This window comes from Stegodyphus dumicola, chromosome 2, assembly GCF_044657685.1.
Source record: "Stegodyphus dumicola isolate Sdum_Otavi_A_Nest chromosome 2, ASM4465768v1".
Taxonomy (NCBI): Eukaryota; Metazoa; Arthropoda; class Arachnida; order Araneae; family Eresidae; genus Stegodyphus; species Stegodyphus dumicola.
In genome coordinates, this window is record NC_140769.1 from 255,981,063 (window position 1) to 256,002,166 (window position 21,104).

At 33.4% G+C, this 21,104-nt stretch overlaps 1 protein-coding gene across 2 annotated transcripts in view; it reads right to left on the bottom strand.

Moving 5' to 3' along the window:
* LOC118199395 (neprilysin-2-like) overlaps positions 1 to 21,104 on the bottom strand; it is a 115,821-nt gene that overhangs the window by 54,828 nt on the left and 39,889 nt on the right. For both annotated transcript variants that reach the window (XM_035371244.2, XM_035371243.2), the window contains 4 exons: positions 19,951 to 20,162; positions 16,267 to 16,425; positions 8,977 to 9,057; positions 2,433 to 2,557 (listed from right to left, as the gene is read on the bottom strand). In XM_035371244.2, the coding sequence (XP_035227135.1) occupies positions 2,433 to 2,557; positions 8,977 to 9,057; positions 16,267 to 16,425; positions 19,951 to 20,162 (577 nt within the window). The remainder of the gene's footprint in view (positions 1 to 2,432; positions 2,558 to 8,976; positions 9,058 to 16,266; positions 16,426 to 19,950; positions 20,163 to 21,104) is intronic.

A 21,104-nucleotide genomic window follows, 5' to 3' on the forward strand; every position in this document is an offset into this window, starting at 1 on the left:
CCATAGCTGGTGTGATGGTACGAGATGCGGACGATGGACCTTATAAGAGATAGACTAACCCAGTGGGCGGGGCGCGCGTCCCCGACATGTCGGCAAGAAAGAGTAGGAACGATCTGGTTTACTTTAACACTGAAATCTATGGAGTTTGTATCACATATCTCTTTTTAATTATTAAATGTGATACGTTGTATAGTGATGAGATTATGAAAGCCACAGTTTTTTAGAAATAGGATTTAATATATCTCATTAAAGCACTTTTTACGCATTTCGCGCATTTTTTTCACGCGTAATTCTTGTACAAACATCTTTACTTTGGTAAAACGGTAAAACCGCTAGGCACAAAATTTATGAACTTAATTTTGCGTACAAATAACGTAAAATTTAATAAGATTGATAGTACGTGATGCTTTGAAATAAATAAAATAAAATTAAACAAGATCTGATAACTTTTCTTTTTTTAATTTAATGACCATTTTCAGGCAGTGATTTTCAAAACTATAATAACATTACAAAATAATCATTTATTTGATTATATCATCACTAACTTAATAACATTAAAGTGAAATATTTATTTTAGTAATTTATAAAATTCGGATCATAAAATTTTCTGAGTGTAATGAAGGGGAAAAAAAAGTAAAATAAAATCTAGAAACACTCATTTTATATTACCCCCAAAAGGAACCTTTTTTTAACGTTTTGTGTGTTACTTATATTTATTGAATATCATGGTCTTCGCCCGTAAACCACATATATTTGAAAACAGTATATCTTTAGAATTTCCGCACTGGGAGATAAAACTGTTTTCTGTACAGTGCCTCTCTCTGAACTCGTTGAGTTTGTTAATCGAAAATTCGTTAAAGGTTTACAAAATATGAAATAGATTAAAACAAATTCGAAATTCAGCCGTCCAGATGCCCATGTCCGGGTGAAGGATTACATTATTCAAAATTTGATGGCTCTAGATACTGTCGTTTTTGTCACAGTGCAAGAAGCATGCATGTATTCATGCATCCCTTTGGGCTAATAAATTAAATTAACAGTAAATAAAAAAAAATCTTATGTAGAACTAAAAATAAATTTTAAAAAAATAATTACTATAAAATTCAAGCAAAATTAATTATTACGGTTTAATACAATTTTAATATTAAAGGCATAAAAATTTTTAAGGAGTCAAAAGTGTTTATCACTATGATGTATTATGAAATAAAATTTCTTTATAGAAATTGTGCGCTATAATACTCATCTATCATTTTTAAAAAGCAGCACAATTTACGTGTACAACAACGACTGTAAGACTGCATTAAGTCTTAAAGACATCGTCTATAAAGGGATTCTGAACAAGCAGGAAAATCCTCTTAAAGGGAATTTCATAGCAGGAAATCCTCTTAAAGGGAATTTCATAGCTTTCACGGAAATGCGATCAGAATTCTTCGGATCTATTAAGTATTTAGCTAATGTTTATGAACATAAAATACAACATTTATTCAAGTTTTCGTATTTATGAAAATTTTATATGTTCTTTTTTTTTTTTTTTTTTTTTTTTTTTTTTTTTGTTATTTGATTCATAAAATAAGTTTAAAAGTGATTTAATTTAAATAATTTAATATTTATATTTCGAGTTTGGGAAAGGAGGATTGAATGACCTTCTAGCAAAAATGAAAAGGGTACATAGGGCTAAAAAGTTTGAGAAACTCAAAAGTCTGTAACATTCTTTAGGCTGTTATTCATAAACAACATTGTGAGGTGAATATAAAGGATTAAAAATATAATTTCAGCAAGCTAAATTTCGGTTCCAGTGCAGCTATCAATTTACACAGCTGTTGAGAAGACAGGCACTACCGGAACTGCCTTACTTGATTAATAAACGTCAAATACTTGATTAATTAACGTCAAATTGATAAATTTACGTCAAATAGTTTTGACATATTATTTATGATTGTTATATTTATATCACAAACATCATGCATTTGTATGTATTGTAAATAATTTTTCTGTAATATATTTCAACCTCGGTATAAAGTACATCATAATAAGGAATCAAATAGAAAAATTGCTCTTATGGTATTCAAAAGATATTTTTTACAAAAACTCCAAAATGTTGCCACATAGGTGATAAATTGCTATCTGCAGCCAAATTGGGAACAAAATATTCGACAACTCCCATTTAGAGATCTTCATCCCATTTCTAGAGTTCTACTTTAGCTGCTTTCACAATTACGATATTAATCGATTGAGAATTAAAAGTTCTAAAAGAAACCCACGAATCCAAAACATGCACGCATTTTACGTACAGAAAAATTACTGTACAAAAAGCAACCGATAAATAAAATATTCCACACAACAAGTTAAAACTATTAAAAAATACTAACAATTCAGGGCAAATGTTCACACAAGTTGTCGGCATCATAAGTTTCTCATAAGTCTTCTCTTACCTTTTATTCGGTCCTTCTAGGTAATAACCCAAGAGACGGAAGAAATTGAGTTGGGTAACAAGAATGGTTTCATTTTCTCCGATATCATACCCAACGATTCCTCTAAAATATCGAAGCCAGTCAATCTGTTAAAAACATTTGAAAATTTTCACTTTTATTCACACAAATAGCATTTTCCAATCATTAATCACAAACAGAAAACTAAATTTCTAGTATATTGTAAACTAGTTTATTGTACGAAACCAGCATATTGTAAACGAAATTATTGAGAAGTTAGGCTCTCCAGGCAATACATTTAAAGTTTTAAAGAAATTTAAGTGTAGAACATCAGATATAGATTTGAAATAGGGTTTTAAATGAAGTCTATCGTGCGTAAAATTTCTAGTTCGAAGAAATTCTATTGTTAGGAAAGGTTCCTTTCGGTATTCTTGTCAATATTACGTGTCATCATAAACCAATGAAGGTTATTTTGTATGTATCATTATATATATGTATCATTATATGTATCATTATGTGTATTATATGTATGTATCATTAGTATCATTATATGTATCATTATGTGTATTATATGTATTGTATTATTTTGTATGTATCATATCATAAGATATGTATCATTATTCATCGTAGAATTAATTCACTTTCAGTTTTTTCAGCATCACTACTTGTGATATTGTATTTTCTATGAACCAATATTTCGAAGAGGAATAACATTTCCTCATGTTCAAATATAACTCTCTCCTTCACTGCGGCTCATTTATCATTTGTTTTTTTTTTTTTTTTTTTTTTTTTTTTTCCATAGGTCGGCTCTTTCTTTTCTTCCTTGACTGTTCGTTGCCGTTATTGTCCTTAGATGGTATTCATCAGATAAACTCGAACTGATATGTTCGGGATCATTTGAACTTTTGTCACACATATGAGAAAATACGGACAGCGTAAATAAAAATGCAGTTCTTGTACACTTAAAATATTCAAAAACAACACTTATAAGTGTAGAACATTAGATATTTCTCCCGCCTTCTTAGCACGCCTTCGTAGTGTAGTGGTCTGCACGCTGGGCGCGTATTCCAGAGGCTGGCGTATTCTCTGGCTACAGTATTTTTGTTTAATCATTTCAACTTTGTTATTTAATCGCTTGTAAGTTGCTTTTTTTTTTTAGTATACAAAAGTGGTACTTTCTCATTAAATTCGAATTCAATAAAAAGATTTTTTTAAATCTTCATAGAATATGTTATAATCCACATTAGACAAAGCGATAACTGTCTTTGCAATCTACTAGAACGATATTTTAGCTAATACTACAAAATTAGGACCTTCTAAGTTAGCAATTTCTTTTAAATGGATCATTTAACAACATTTATGTATTCCAGAATTATGAGCAATTAAACTGCGTGCTGTCGTCGATAAAAACAATTCTTAAATACTGTGATATCATCTGCTATTGCTGTTTTCATCTTACGCTCTTTCGTATCCTTCTTCCACTTCCTCTAAAACGTTTGCTACATTCTGGTGATTTCTCATAGTGATTTTCCAATTATTCTGTAATAAACAATCCTAAAGTATTCAGACAAAGCCCGGATAATCCACCATCTGTTAACTGGATGCTGACTATATGTCCCAGTTTAAATAAATTTCCTCCTCGTTTCTTTGTAAAATAAGCCTCGTTTCATTTCCCTACCAAAATGTAAGTTCCCAGCGCGCGCGATATTCAAATTAAGTAGAAAAAAGGAAGTATTTAAATGAAGGTTTGGGAGGATGAAATCAGAGCGCGTTCAACCTGCTTGGAGCGCTAATTAAACTGTGAAGTCTTAGACTACTCTAATTTTATTACCTTTAGTTTATTCATTATCTTTAACCTAAAGCCAAAAGTGTTGGCTTTTGCAAGTACCAAATGGTGCCGTCTGTTAAACTTTATTTGGATTAATTAAAAAATCCGTTACACCCTTTCCCTGTGTTCGTGATACTTATGCAGATACCGTGAATAGTCATCATTTGTCTTTTAGAGTTCCGGTCTAATAGTAGGTTCCCTAAGAAGAACAGATCTTATAATAGGTTAAACGAAATTTTAAATTTACCTTAATAATTGGTTATGAGATCACATATTTATCAAATCAAATCACAATAATAATAATGGAAAGAAAAATTGAAATTTATATCTATTTTCTATATGAAATCTAAGGATCGGTACAAGCAAGGCATTTCTTAAAATTAAATAAAATTCTTAAATAAATTATTTTACTTAAAATAAAAAAATAATGGAAACTTACGAAGTTTTCAGAGAAAACTTTCCAAATGAGACATAATCTAAGAATAAACAATGATGACCGATGCTATTTCCGTTATTTATCAAAATTTTTTTCGACACATGGAAAAAAAATACATATATCTATACGTAAATCATTAGAAACTTTGTTATGAGTATTTTAATTTTATAACAGTTATTTTTTAATTTTGAAACCCTTTCCTTTCAATTCTTGTTTCCCACTTACAACTCCTTACCAGAATGACTTTTTAGAATCTCGGTGAATGCAAATGAGTTAGAAGAAGTATTTAAAGGAAGCTCAATTTACTTCAGAAGAGAGAGCTTAGGAGTCGCGAGTTTGCCGTAAGTACGTAAGAGAGAGCTTACTTACGGCAGAGAGTAAGTAAGAGAGAGCTTAGGAGTCGCGAGTTTGCCGTAAGTACGTAAGAGAGAGCTTACTTACGGCAGAGAGTAAGTAAGAGAGAGCTTAGGAGTCGCGAGTTTGCCGTAAGTACGTAAGAGAGAGCTTACTTACGGCAGAGAGTAAGTAAGAGAGAGCTTAGGAGTCGCGAGCTTAGGAGTCACGTGAGCTTAGTTGCGCGAATTTGCCCTCTGGCTACTTCGTCTTTGAATCGATTACACTCCACGGTATTGTATGTTCCTGTTGAGAATAGCCGGCTACTTTAATTTAAGAGCCAACTACGTTAGGTATTTGCGTCCAGCTTCGGCTAAGTCTATTTAGTTTAGCATTAGTTTCTTATTTCGTTATCCTGATTTAAAAGCCGAAGTGGAAGCTTTCCTGTAAGCCCGAGAAGGGGGCCATTTGTTAATATTTCTTTGAGTGAATAAATTGTTAATATTTCTTTGAGTGAATAAAAGGGTATTTTAATCCTTCCCACGTTTCTGTAGTAACAATTGGAACTCAGCGATAATTAGTTCACTAAACTCCTCGGCGTTAGATCTAAACAAGTATCGAGGAACATTGTACTTCTTTATTTTTAACTAAAACTTGATACTTGACAGTGGTTCGATTCTAATAAAGTTTTGTAAACTTAGAGAAAAATTATTAGAAACTGTCTTTATGATGGATTGCAGATTCTCATCTGTCGATATGGTTCTTTTCTAATTAATTTTCAAGCACGGAAAGGAAAACATTTCCATGCGCAAATATACTCCTGAACAAAGTGATGGTTCTCATTGCAAAACTTCGTGTGAGAATGTTTTACCTTTTGAAAAGGGTGAATAAAAATTAATGAAATCTGTATCTGTATAATTTTTACTAAGATTTGTAGGTACTTTTCCGTTTCGCCGGCGCAAATCTCGCCAAACAAACTTTATTGGCGACAACACAGAGCATACACATATAAAATGTTAACAGATGTTGGTTCTAAGATTTTTTTTTATTTTGAGGGCATAAACATTTTAATATCGTTCAAATTTTATAAAAAGCCAATAAATAAAGACAATAAAATTTGTAAAACGTCATTAATTTAAGAATTTACTATGCTTTCACGGTACAACATCCTGATTCACGTGACTCCAAGTGATCACATCTCACGTAAACTACGCTACAAAAACCCAATTCTCTCAGTAATTATCTACATTAATTTCAAGTTAAATTTTAATTCAAACAAGTTTAAATGCAAGAATTATTTCAATGCATACGAATAGCTTACTCAGAAATTATGTAAAATCGCAGTGCTTTTTTTCGCTAGTGCATTGTTATTAGATTGACCTTAAAGCATAAAATTGAACTATCTTGTAAAAATTCTATGTAATTGTATGTCAGTATTGAAAGAAACAATCAATTTGATAAGAAATGGTTGCGACTTGTTTTGAAAATGAGGAGTAAAAGGTTACCAGCGAGGATATTCCCTTTGGCATCAGTTGTACCATTATTGGCGACTTTATCGCCTGCGCTGGCAAAACGGAAAAGTACTGATTTATATTACACTATAAGTTAATTAGCTCCATTTAAAGATATACTGTAGCGTTTGTTATTCATGTTCGTTTCTAATGGAGAGGAAAATTTTAGACTCCACTTCATTAAAATCTAAACATTTCTTCAAACTCTTCTCGTAATAATGCTAGTTTTTGCATGAATTCTTCATTTCATTTGAAATAATGAGGAAGGATTTAATATACAGGAAATGTATGAGAATTTTTATTCTCGTTATTACGACCCTTTTCCGAAACCTTAATTTAATGTTGAAACATCTGATACAAGCATAAACCTCAGTGGTAATTTATACTCTCCTCTCATCTCTTTATTCAGAGCTCTTAAGTGATCATTAAGTCGACAAGAAATGATATATTTATTATCCATGCATTATTATGTACAGTCTGCACATAAAAATGGAGATACAAATGTAGATCTCCCGTTCTATTGTGCCGATTGAAGAAATCTAATTTGCATTTTTGCATTTTCCATATCTCAAAAGCGCTCCTTAGACTATATACTATATTTATATATAACGTTCTAATATAGATATTTTCACACAAACTCAGACTTTTTCTGAAATGGCATACTCCTTTGTTTTCCTATATTTCGATTCTATGACTCAACTTATGCAAAATATTAAATTTTGCCAAATTTGGTGAGAAACTTATGTAGAAATTTAAAAATTTATCTTGGCGCACTTTTTTCATTTTCGGCCAAGAATAATTCCCTTGGCGAAATTCTTAATTTACAGTAACCTGTTTTCCTTTCCCAGTTTTTATTTGTGCACGAGTGGAAAAAAATGCATCGTTCATACTTTCAAATAATTTTAACAAAGTGCATAAACCACATTTGGCGTAATTATCGTTTATAGCAAATATGCCAAATTTCAAAACGCGCCAATATATAAATCTGCATATATCTTTAGAAATTCTGAATAAAAAGAACTTTAATTTTTGCATGTGTGATTAGAAATACGTTTACTTTAAAGTGATATTAAACTTTTATACGTAAAAATATTTATTAAACTTTTATACGTAAAAATATTTTCGAAAATTTTATAAAAATTACTGAAAAATACAAATTTTAAAAACAAATCAGAACGTACTTGCGAATTTTATTTGGTTTGAACTTAAATTTCGAATAGTGAAAGAAAGAATCCAGTAAGTTTAATAAAAAAAAAAAAAAAAAAAGATTAATAAACACATAACCACGTTCAATTAACGCCGAGGAGATAAAATTTTAAGAGGTGATGCTTTTGATGTACTAGTGTGAGTTTCACAAAACTTGGCGCCCAACAGCGGCCGAGCAGTAAAGTCGCTGAACACTGGTAGTTCGGCCCGAGGTTCGAATCCTGCGAACGGGCTGGCTGCATGGGCGTTTTCGTGGTTTTCCCCATGTGTAACGTGTATACGAGCCAGTTTCCCTTAGAAAGTCCTCCACGAAGGCATCCCTCCCCTTAGGCAGATAGCCCTCGTGTGCTTTGCCATAATTAAATACACCTACCTACACAAAACTTGGCATAATTTGAGTCGCATAATCGAAATAGGGGATTAAAAAAAGTACGTCATTTCAGAAAAAGTTCTATTTTGTTTCAAAATACCTATGTTGAAACAATGTGGTATATATGAATGTAATACATATCCTATGTGTGTGTGTGTGATTATGGCAAAGCCTCGAGGGCTATCTGCCTAAAGGGAAGGATGCCTTCGTGGAGGACTTTCTAAGGGAAACTGTCTCGTATACACGTTACACATGGGGAAAACCACGAAAACGCCCATGCAGCCAGCCCGTTCGCGGGATTCGAATCTCGGATCGAACTACCAGTGTTCAGCGACATTACGGCTCGGCCGCTGGTGGGCCTAATACATATCCTAAGTCGCACTTTTGGTACTTGACAAATGCATGTTAAATTTCGTCAATCGGCCCAGTAGAAAGAGAGGTATAAAAGTTCTTTCCCCCCCCCCGTTTTCTTTGTGTGCCTGTGGCAATGTATAGCTCGTTGATGGTTTTACGTTTTTTGTGTCATGAAAATTTTGATTTTATTTATTGAATCAAAAAACCATTTTATTACAGCTCCTTTTACAAGCCTTGTCGTTTATATTCTACCTCATCTTCCTTCTATAACAGTCACGTACGCAAGATTAGTCGATATTTGTACATCTCTGCAACTATTTACAACAATTACATAAGTGAAATGCATTCGCAGGCAATTGCTTCGGGGTGCCGGGAAAACGGGTCACAGCTTTGAGATTCCTGCATTAAATTATTCGACAAAATAACACAGCAAAGTACATGCTAAAGAATAAAATAAAATAACCTACAACAACAATTATCTTCATTTTGAACACAAAAGTATTTATTACCTTTGGTGATTCATTTATAAACTCTGCAACAGTGTATCTCTTATATGGAGCATCTTCCTCGCTCTTGTTATTGACAGCCATCTGTAAAAAGAAGTATGAAACAGTTTCAAATTTTCGAAAGCAAAAATTAGAAGACTATAGAGTTTGAAAATGATAGAATAAATTAATAAAAAAGAGGGCTAAAATTTATAAGATTTCTTAGAAGCAAGGACAAATTTTACGAAATGTATCTGGATTGGATTATCTTGGTTAAGTACAAATTTGAATGTACTTCATTTGAGGCATCGTTCCGCATTTCATTCCAGTGTCTTGTTTAAACTTTAAATCCACGTAACTCTGCCTTTCATTTATCGACATTGATTTTAGGATGTTCTCTTGTATTACGAAGTATTGTTTACAAATAAAAGATAAGTGGCGGTGATCATGTTTTGAGAATTCGTTTATATTGCTTAAAGGATCGATGGATCAGGTTTTCGAGCAAACTGCTTTAAATACTGCAGAAATTTTATTGTTACGTCGTCCTCAGATGCTGAGAGGAAATACTGAAGTCTGCATTCAAACAAATAAATAGAATAAAATTACTCTCGATCAACGTAGTGTTACGAATTTGGTATTTAAAAAGCTAATGTTAGTTCAATTATAAATTAAATGGTTTTATTTCCAGCGCAGTGCAGCGCGTGACGAATATTAAAAGAAGAAAGCTAAGCCGGAGAATTAAAAATACAAGAGCACGTGCATTTAACATTAAATAAATAAATATCTCTTTTTGATTTCGAGAAAGTACCAGAAAATTCTAGCGCGTGATTTTAAAATCTTATAAAAGGAGGAAAACATCTCAGTTCGTAGTAGTTGCTTAGTTTGTTGTTGTTTAGAAAACTGCTCTTGTTGATTGTAGCGAATTCGCGGATTAGCTCTCTTTAGCTGTTTTGAATTACGTTCTATTGAACATTTGAGTAGTTAAAAGATAACTACTGTGAGATATTGTAATGCTGCATGATAATTTGAGAAAATTTAAGCATTTTTGTTGTGATAATAATAAATTTTTATTCATTTTTCAGCGGACTTGTACATTCATTTCATAACGAACCCGTACGCACGTAACAATTTTTGGTGTCAGAAGTGGGATTTTGAATGCCAATCACAAGAGCGATGGAAGAACAATTCAGGCAAATGATGACTACATTTACTGCTTTCCAAGAAAAGATGGAAGGAGCCGTCAACTCCGTTAAGGAAGAAATGAAATTGGGCCAGGAATCCGTTAAAGAGGAAATGAAATTAGGCCAGGAATCCCTTAAGGAAAAAAGGAAAGCGACACAGGAACAGATGAAATTGGGCCAGGAATCCGTTAAGGAAGAAATGAAAGCGGGACAAGAGGAATTGAAGAGAGAAATTACTTGCATAATAGAAAACAAGTTCGAAGCTATGGAAGGAAGAATAGATACAGTTGAAGACAAAGTTGGAGAAATTCAAGAAAGAGTTTCTGCGGTAGAGCAACAAATTGAACAAAGAGTTTCTGCCGTCAAACAACAAATTGAGTAAAGGGTTTCTGCTGCTGTTGCCAAAGAATTTGACACTTTAAAGAAGAGCATAGTGACAGAAGGAAGCAATTCTGATGGTTTTACATTCTTACCGATGCCTGCTCGTCCATCTCTGAAGCTATCCACATATGATGGGAAGACATCCTGGCAAGTGTATAAAACACAATTTTCTATCGTTTCGGATGCGAATGGATGGAATTCCCAAGCTAAGGCCTGTCATCTCGCCGCTTCTCTGAGAGCAGACGCAGCGGATATCCTGCAGACGCTTCCCGAAAATCAAAGGCTAGATTTCGAAGCTCTATCCGGCACTTTGGAGCTGCGCTTCGGCGAGAAATGTTTAAAAGACTACAGCAGGCTTCAATTAAAATCCCGTCAACAGAAGCCCACCGAATCACTCCAGGAACTCGCCACGGATTTGAAAGGCTATCCCTCCTCGCCTTTACGGAGTGCCTGAGAGAAACGAGGGAAATCCTGTCGCTGCAATATTTCATCGATGGCATCCGGGATCCTGAAATACAGAAAGCGCTTCGAATGGCAGATGTAAAGGACATAAAAAGCGCTCTTTTGCGCCACGAAGTTCGAGGCAGCTCAGCAAGGAACTAGTAGATATCGCTACCCAGTTAGAGCTGTGCGAGTCCATGAGCCAGTGGATCAACTGATGGCTCGTTTAGATGATTTAGCCAGACAAGTCGACGCTTTGATACGGAATAGGAGCGATAAGAAAGTGGCTCTAAGGTGTTGGAGATGTGATAATGAAGGTCACCTACGACGGCATTGCAGAACACCCCAGGGCACGGATCATAAAACGAATGAGTTGACAAGCCCAGTGAATGCTTTAAGACGGAAGAGTGGTGAAAAGAAACCGACGCTAAAGTGCTGGAATTGCGGTGTTGAAGGCCACCTACGAAGGAACTGCAGAACACCTCAGGACACGGAAACTAAGGCATACGATTTAAGCAGACAATTAAATGCCACGGAAAAGAAAAGGACTGACAAGAAACCAAAGTGCTGGAACTGTGGAGCTGAAGGCCACGTACGAAAGAATTGCAGAAGACCCCAGGGTACGAAAATTGAGACCAGTTCCCAGCAACCATACAGGAAACAAATTAGTGACCATATCAAGGGAATGAGGTTGCCACAGAATTAAAAACCTTGTTTTAAAGCGTTTAAAATTTATACAGTGAGTGGCAACAGTAACGGACTGTCCATTAATGGGAATATCGATGGAGTTCCTTGTGATATGATCATTGACACAGGAGCTAATGTTACCATCATTAGGAAAGACTTAGCTGAACAGTTTAAAGATAAACTTATTTGGACGCCATCCTGTGTTACCCTTCAGACTGCGTCTGATGATAAGATCAACATAGCTGGTAAGTTAAACGTGAAAATCACATTTGGAAGTGCCCCCTACCATCACACGGCTTATGTGGCGGATATCACAGATCCATGCATACTCGGATTGGACTTTTTAAGGAAATACAATTTTTCCTTAGACTTCAAAAACAACAAACTGCTTTCAGCATCTGGTGACATGACTATCCATCCTCAGAAGAGATCCTCACTTGGAAATGCCGACGCCTTGTCCGAAAGACCCAGCTCGGGAAGCCGCCGAAATCATGCTAGGGTCGAAAAGAAACGCAAGACTACCAGCTATTCTCCATCTCAGAAGCTCTTCGGTCGAGACCTTCGTCTGCCTTGTGACCGCCTGTTTGGTCGCCCTACGGATGCGCCTTCATCGCCTGAGGAACACACCCAAGATGTCCAGGCCCGGTTTGAGGGGATGCACCGTTCTGCACGAAAGCGAGTCAACTTGGCGACGGAGCTAAATTACAGTCACCTTCGGATGATCCGTATACAGTGCTGAACAGACTAAATGACGTCATGGTTCGGATTAGTAAGTCTTCGAACTCTAAACCTAAAGTCGTTCATTACGACAGGTTAGCTCATTACTATGGCCATAGTACGTAATGTAAATAATTGTAAATAGTATCAGACCATGGTCCTTTTTGTTTATAAATGTGTATTTAGTATTTGATTTGCATTTAGTATTTGATTTGTATTTAGTATTTGTTTTGTATTTAGTATTTGATAGCATTTGATTTGTTTAAGTTAGTTATTGCATTTATTGTTTATATTGTTTGATATTGTAATGTAATGTTTATGCCTCAGTTGCATTTATGCCACAGTTGTAAGTTTAGCTTCCTGTCCAGGGATTGTACTGCCCGGGACGTGCAGTCCTTGGGAAGGGGGCAGTGTTACGAATTTGGTATTTAAAAAGCTAATGTTAGTTCAATTATAAATTAAATGGTTTTATTTCCAGCGCAGTGCAGCGCGTGACGAATATTAAAAGAAGAAAGCTAAGCCGGAGAATTAAAAATACAAGAGCACGTGCATTTAACATTAAATAAATAAATATCTCTTTTTGATTTCGAGAAAGTACCAGAAAATTCTAGCGCGTGATTTTAAAATCTTATAAAAGGAGGAAAACATCTCAGTTCGTAGTAGTTGCTTAGTTTGTTGTTGTTTAGAAAACTGCTCTTGTTGATTGTAGCGAATTCGCGGATTAGCTTTCTTTAGCTGTTTTGAATTATGTTCTATTGGACATTTAAGTAGTTAAAAGATAACTACTGTGAGATATTGTAATACTGCATGATAATTTGAGAATATTTAAGCATTTTTGTTGTGATAATAATAAATTTTTGTTCATTTTTCACCGGACTTGTGCATTCATTTTATAACGAACCCGTACGCACGCAACGGTATTATTAAAAATAATAACTCAAACCTTATAAAGATATTCTAGTTTACTTTTAGCTAATTCTTTGTGGATTGTCTCCAGCCTGGCATTAGAAAAAGGACTGTCATTTAAGGAGTAGACCAGAAAACCCATCTCATTTCCATAGAGAGTGGTTTTAACTTTAGAAAGAATTTAATTATTACATATTAAGTAGAATTATTCTGAAATACCTTATCTGATATACCACGTAAGAGCTGCACATGTTTACCCTAATATTTTTAACAAAACTATGATGCTGCCAATTCTCGAGATAATAAATCATTTTAAATTAATTAAAAGATTTAAATAGTTCTTTACCTTTGCCTAGCTTAAGACGATAAAATCAGTAATCACATTTTCGTTTGAAACAGTGCGGGGGAAAGGATGAGAGAGAGATACTATATATCATAAACATACGTGTCTATGTCGGCATATATGTGATATATATAGTAATAGTTTAATAACCAAGTTTAAGAAAAAAAATTTTCTTTTGGAACCATTGTTATCCTTTTAATTCCACCCATCCCCTTGAAAATTAACACAATTAAAATGAACATAGTGTGTCCAAAGTTCAGATCTTTAGCTCACTGTTTCATTTTCTAAAATCTTATGTTTTATTATATAGTTTTTTTTTAAATATTTTATGTTCTTTTTACTATTTCCAATATCATATTTATGAAAAATAAAATAATTTAAATTATTATTCTAAAATTATATACATATACTTGTGTGGATATATATATATATCCACAGGAGCACATGTATATACTATACTATATATATGATATAGTATAGTTAATAATATAATGACTATATACATAGTATATATAGTGAGAGAGAGAGAGAGTTTTAGTTTAAAAAGGAAATTATTTTTAATTGTTTATCCTATGTGAAGAAAATTCTGTAGGTATAATGGTGTAAATTTAAAATTAAAAATTATCAACTCTATGATATAAGCCAAACATTTGTAATGAAAGCGAAAAAAAATGTGAGAAAGTGGTGTAAACAATTAAATTAAAGAATGAACAATTAAAAATACACGTTTAATATTAATCCCTCTTTGCTTAATGTTTCGAACAGAACATTTCAAGGAGTTAGTATTTAAAACATTAAACTGGGACGATTAATGCGGTTTTTCTCATGTGTAACGTGTATACGAGCCAGTTTCCTTTAGAAAGTCCTCCACGAAGGCATCCCTCCCTTTAGGCAGATAGCCCTCGTGTGCTTTGCCATAATTGAATAATCCAATCCAATCCTTTCGACATTATGTATATAATTTTAAGAAATGAAAAATTGGGTACAGTAAGACCCCGCTTAACGCTGTTTCGTTTAGCGCTGTTTCGGTTTAGCGCTCTTTTATTTCAACCCGGGGATTCCACGAAATCGCTCGCAGCATACGGGGATTCCCCGAAATATTATGCAGCGATAGGTTTCAAATACATATCCGAAAGATTGTACTTGTATTTCTTGTTTGGTGCGGTATTGTACAGACATATTTTGAAGTGGTAAATGTGGAAGATGTCGAAGAAATAATTCAAGAAGCAGCGGCTAGTCTTTCTAATGATGAGCTCAAGGAATTAACTGAACAAGAAGAAAACAAAAATGTTGACAGCAGTGATTCAGAAGAAGAGCAAAAAGAACTTTCGATGGCGTTTGTAAAAAGGAGTTTGTCTACCATAACTGAAATAATGGATCAATTCATTGAAAATGATCCGAATTTTGACAGGAGCTCAAAAGTAAGGCGTGGTGTTATAGATGCTCTATCCGTTTATGAAGAACTTTTAAGAGAACAACGCAAAAGAAAAAGGCAAACAACATTAGATCCTTTTGTCACAAAAAGGCAGAACACTGAAAACGCGGAAGGCTAACTAAATATGACTGACTTAGAATTTTATTTGTTTTTTTAAGAATATTCGTTTTGTTATTTATATTTTGTTTTTATTTTTGCAAGAAATAATAATGTGGTATTAATTTGGGCTTTAAGAAATAAATGTTTGGTTTTATTTTTATTAAAAAAACATACTTTTTAAATTTAATACCTAACCAATTTCCTAGCCATCTTCCCCTAACCCCAATATTTACATGTAAAGATAGCCTCGTTTAGCGCTGTTTCGCATTACGCTCTACTTTGATGGAACGTATCCCCCGCGTTAAGCGGGGTCTTACTGTATTGTTTTATTTAGTAACTTCTTTACTGTGTTGCTTTTAAAATAACAGATTTATGAATTATTGTACTCGTAACTGACTTCGTAGCCACATGTTTTGTATAAAAGTGTATTTTGTACAGAATTTTAGACCTTTAAATTATAAGTATAAAAATATGTAAAAATCTAAAATAGTGCTACTAGAACGTAAGATATAAACAAAAATGCTCCTAGCAGGCCTTGGCAACTTTTTGCTGACTCAGCAACTTGTTTTGTAAGATTTGGGAAAACGCAACTTTCGGGGCTCCAACAGCGATTTTTCCCGAAGTTTCTAGAAGCCCGTGGAACACCATATATATTAACGACTCCTAGAGCCAGATCCAGTAAATTAATAAGCTCTGACACTTTGAAAGTAAAAGACAGTTTGCAGAAGTGTGTTTCTAATTTATTCCGAGGGGGATTTTATGAATTTACGATAGTTTTCGTGCTGTTTGGAGAATTAGCTTAATCTCCGCTTTCTCCTCGAACTATTTTACAACTATTAATTTTACTGTGCATCATCACTAATTATAATAAACTGTAAATTTATTTCTGTTATTATATAGTCATTATTTACGGAAACTTGAACGAAATCATATCTGTTAATGACATGTATGCATTTAAAATATTAATGTAATTTCATCTTTACTTTAAGAATAAAGAAATTTACCACTGATCAATAAAATCGCTGTTCCCTTTCTAGTAATAACGAGCATATAAACTGGAAAAGCTACTTCCAGCTTCTACCATAAATACATTAAGAATAAAATGAAGAATATTTTGTACTTACTCGGGAAAGCGTAAGTTCCGTATGAAGCGATTGAATAATTTCTTTTCTATCAGCGTCCCGTAAGGAATACAAATCCAAAGCTGCTTTATTCATCCCCTGAATGTTTCTCTGCAAGAAGGGTTTCGGGTTTCTAACATCTATTCTTAACGACGGTTCCAACTTTAGAAATTGAAAGAAAGAAATAAGAATTACAGAATTTAGTACTTTCCATATTAGAAATTTTGGCTAATCTTTGGCATATGGTAACAGGTAGTTTGGCGACATTTTGATAAGGCGATAAAAGTTACTAGCTAGGACTTTAGCAGTGTACATGGATAAAGTCAAGAGTGTGCGCAATGCCATTTTTGTGCAATTCTGGGATGTTCTTTTTTAAGTGAAAATAGGTCGACGTGTTCATGGATACCGTGTATGTGCAATTCTTAAAAACGCGGCAAGCAGTTTGCGATTCTGCACTTTCTCCCAATTTCGCACCTAATCTTCGTCATGATTAAGCACTTTTGTTCCATAAAAGTTCTATCATAAGCTTAATTCGGCTAGAAGATTGTTGGGAAAAAAAAAAAAAAAAAACATGCCTTTACTTCGTGAAAACAAAATGGCGTCCAAACAAAAACTAGCAGGGTTGGTCGCCAAAGTTTCGCCAAAAAATCGCCAAGTTACCATAATCCAAAGATTAACTGAAATTTTAGTACCAGTTTGTTTATGAAAAATAGGTAATAAATAGTTCTTAGTGAAAACGATCTTGGAATATATTTTCAAAACATAATTTTTTAACTTAAAAAGGCATTTTTTAAGTTTTAAAATTTAAAATAGCTGTTTATTAGTTCACGATTCATCCAAATTGTCAAAAAATTTTGGAAAAAAGAAAAGCAATTCTTTTATCATTTCCGTCATAAAATATTTACATCAAATATCATTAGCATGATATATTATTTAATAGATATCATTAGTATGATTATCTATTAAATAATTCTCCGAAATGGAATCTGGTTCGGTTTCCTTCAATGTGATATTAGAAAAGAAATATACTTTTTTCTATTATCCGGATGCATTTAGTAATGTTCAGCAGCGAAGAAGAATGTAACAAGTTGCCAGATACGACACAAATGATGCAGCAAGTAACTGTAGCGCTGTATTTGATCTGAATTCTGGATCAACAAAATTTCATTCATGACTGAAATGCCCAATATGAATTTTGTTTTAGCTTAATTTACTTATATACAGTACGTTACTTATATATAGTAGTATTAATACTTAATTTACTTATATATAGTAGTATTAATATGGTAAGACACAAAATCTTTAATGACGCATTTAATTCTTTTTCCGTACGTTTATGTGTGTGAATGTGTAATTGAAGAAATTCTGCATGTTGCGATTCTAAATGATTCCAAGTCGTGGTAATTTTTATTTCGCTATTTTTTATTTCCTTTCCCCATCATTATCCGAAAGAGATAATTTGCCCAGAAGGGCTATTACTTTCGTTTTGGCATTTTGCGTTGGTTCACTATAAAAGTCTGAATCATTTTTCATAATGTTGCCACCAAAAATTAGAAACCTGCATTATATTTAAAGAAATGAAATAATGAAGAATCTGCATGAATGTATGTGTTTCTTGCATTGCGAAAAAGCAACGAGACCTAGAAGATAAAATTTTGAATAACCCAATCCTCAAACCAAACTTGGGGCACTTGAAAGCCCGAATTTTGAATTTTTTGAATTTGTTTTATTAACCTATTTTAAACTATGTAAACCTTTAACGAATATCTGATTAACAAACTCAACGATTTCAAAGCGAGTAATGGCAACATTGTATGGAAAAAAAATTGTGTCCAGCGTGAGAGACTCTCTGTCAAAAATTCTGAAGATATGCTGTTTTTAAATATTTTGTGATATTGCTGTTGAATTTAATTTTATGGTTTAAATGCGAAGAATATGATATTTAATAAATAAAGGTAACACAAAAGTTAAAAAACGCAGCTTTTGGGCATAGTATAAAATCTAAAACCTCCCAACTTTTTTTTTTTTTTAATGTGTGTGTGTATGTGTGTTTATTATGTTACTATGTCGCCGACTTTCGATCTCCGGTATGTATTGTATTTACAGTTGCATAAATCAAAATCAATCAGTTTCAACACGGTTAAGAAAAATGTGCAAGCGATGTTAAATGTCTCAAATTTTTGTTTATAAAATTTCATTCAAGATACTCAAAACATTTCAGAAAAAAATGTACGAAGCAGAAAGTATGTGTACGATTTCAAGAACAAATACATCAAAATCTAACATAAAAGTAAGCAAAAATCAAATAAATGGCAGTGGTTACAAGCAGAAATTCAATTTTGTCTTTCAAACCATTGCCGATTTGAAGTTGTTAGATAAATTTAATATGTCGCATTGTTAGGTATACGTATCTCATATCTGGTATTATGAAAGTTAGAATTAATTTTAGTTTGGAAATATTGTTTTTTATGGAGTAGTAAGTCTCTTGCAATATTCTATAGAACACGATTCAATAATAATAATTTTACTATAGACATAAGGATGGACACTTTTTACCATGGACCTTTTTTTAAGTTGATTTCATGTTGAATTCATGTTGGGAGCATTCTTTATGTTGCATTGATTATTTTATTGATTTTGCTATTCTAGATTTCTGAAGTAGTAATTTCTCAAAATTTAGTTTAAACTTCAAATTTTTAAGATTGTTTCCTGTTTTAACTGGCTACTAATTAACTTGTATATCAATGATGCATAAGTATTTGAAATAAATGATATAAAATGTAGCAGAATGTACCATGATATACATTGCAGGTTTGCATAAATCTTAGGCTCCCTAGTACAAAAAACTACTTGGGCCTCGTTATTTAAAAAAAAAAAAAAAAAAAGATTTTTTCTTTAACAGGAAACCTGAAAAATGTTTTTCTGTCACTAAAAGATGGTACTGAAAATTGTGTTGAAAAGCAATCATATGATAGGTCCATCTTACATTTTTTGCATTTCGTTTCCTCATTTAAAATGCGGATTAATGAGGGGTATAAAGCGAAACTCAGTATGTCAATTTAAGCTGATTAGGAATGATCCTTTACAACATTTTAATTCAAGTGCCTGATAATCATTAATTAATTTATATCTTGAAAATACCTGGTTTTCAAAGTTCTAACAGAATTTACAGACAAAAATATGCCAATTGAATTTTTTTTTAATTCCCGATAATTTCATATTGTCTAACTCCTACAGTTTATAACATTTAAGAAGCAAACTAGCATTCATTCTATAGTACTTTGAAATCTATGCTCTAATATTTCTTGAGCACAAAAGAAATTCGATGCAATAAGTTGTTGAAGAAACAAATGTTGAGCCTACGGCGATTCTAAAACTCTTGACATATTTGTATCTTGCGTTTAAATAAGTAAATACACAGGTCTTTTGTAAAACGCTGATTTTTTTCTTACAATGAACTATCCTAAAATTCACCTGAAATTCGCTTTCTAGATGCCATTCCACTTTATTAATTCTTCTTCACAGAAAATGTTTTAAAACTTTCGTAGTCGTTCTCGATTAGGATTCCTTTACTAATATATCCTCATTTAAAATGAAACGTATGACATATACAATAAACCTAATTTAATCTGATGTACATATCTACCTTTTACAATAAACGTAATCTGATATGATGTATATACTTACCTTTAATATATTAGCCGTTCTGTTCTCCGGATCCTCCTCAACTGTCAACTTCATAATTGCATTATGACCATATCCTATCTTACGTAATTTAAAGATAGAATCCATCCAGTCGAAGGCAGACTCATTCCACTTACTTCCCATTACTAACGGCCAGCCTCCTAGATCTTCCACAATCCACTTCAGAGGGTCTTTGCCCAAAAAGTTGAAGTGATCTATTGGTAAAAAAGGTTAGGTATGCAAAAGCTTACATACATTTATAGTTACAACAGTTAATTTCTAATTTACTTTTGATCACAATGACATCCACAAAAGTGCACGTTTCTGTGCTTTTCCTGTTTTGAATAAATTCAAAATACATGGCCAATGAATTAGAAACACGAGATCCATATTTTATTTGACCACCTCTTGCACGGATAACTGCTCTGATTCATTTGGGCATTTGTTCGAGTCTACATGCATCTGGAGTGCATTTACGTCCAGAGAATACCATGCATTGGCTATGCAGCTTATTAGATCTTGTAAATTAGATGGAAGAGGAGAGTATTGTCGGATGCATCTTTCCACCATATCCCACATATTTTCTATATGGTTAAGATCCGGGCTATGCGGTGACCAGGGAAGGTATTTGAAATCAGACTGATGTTTAGCGAACCAATTTTGAACACTTCTGTCACGATGTATAGTTGCATTATCGTCCATGAAGTATCAGTCACCATCTGGGTAAAAATACAACATTGCAGGGTGCACTTGATCCGCCAACACATCTAGGTATCTCATGGCCTATCATCTTGTTTTCCCTCGAGGAACACCAGGGCACCACTTCCATGCCAAGAGAAACATGCCCCATATCATGATACTCCCTCCAGACCCTTACACAGTACGAGTAAAGCAAGATGGATTCATAGCTTCATGAGGTTTTTGCCAAATTCGACGTCTTCCATCAGTGCAAAGTAAGGTGTAGCGTGATTCATCTGACCACATTACCCGTTTGCAATCCTCAGATGTCCAGCGTCTTCTTTCTCGACACCACTGCAAACGAATTCTTGCCTGTCGGAAAGAAATGAGTGGTTTTCTCACAGGCAACCGGATTATGCGTTCCTATCCTCTGAAATTCCCTGCGCATGGTTGGATCTGAAACCTGTTGGGAAGAGGCT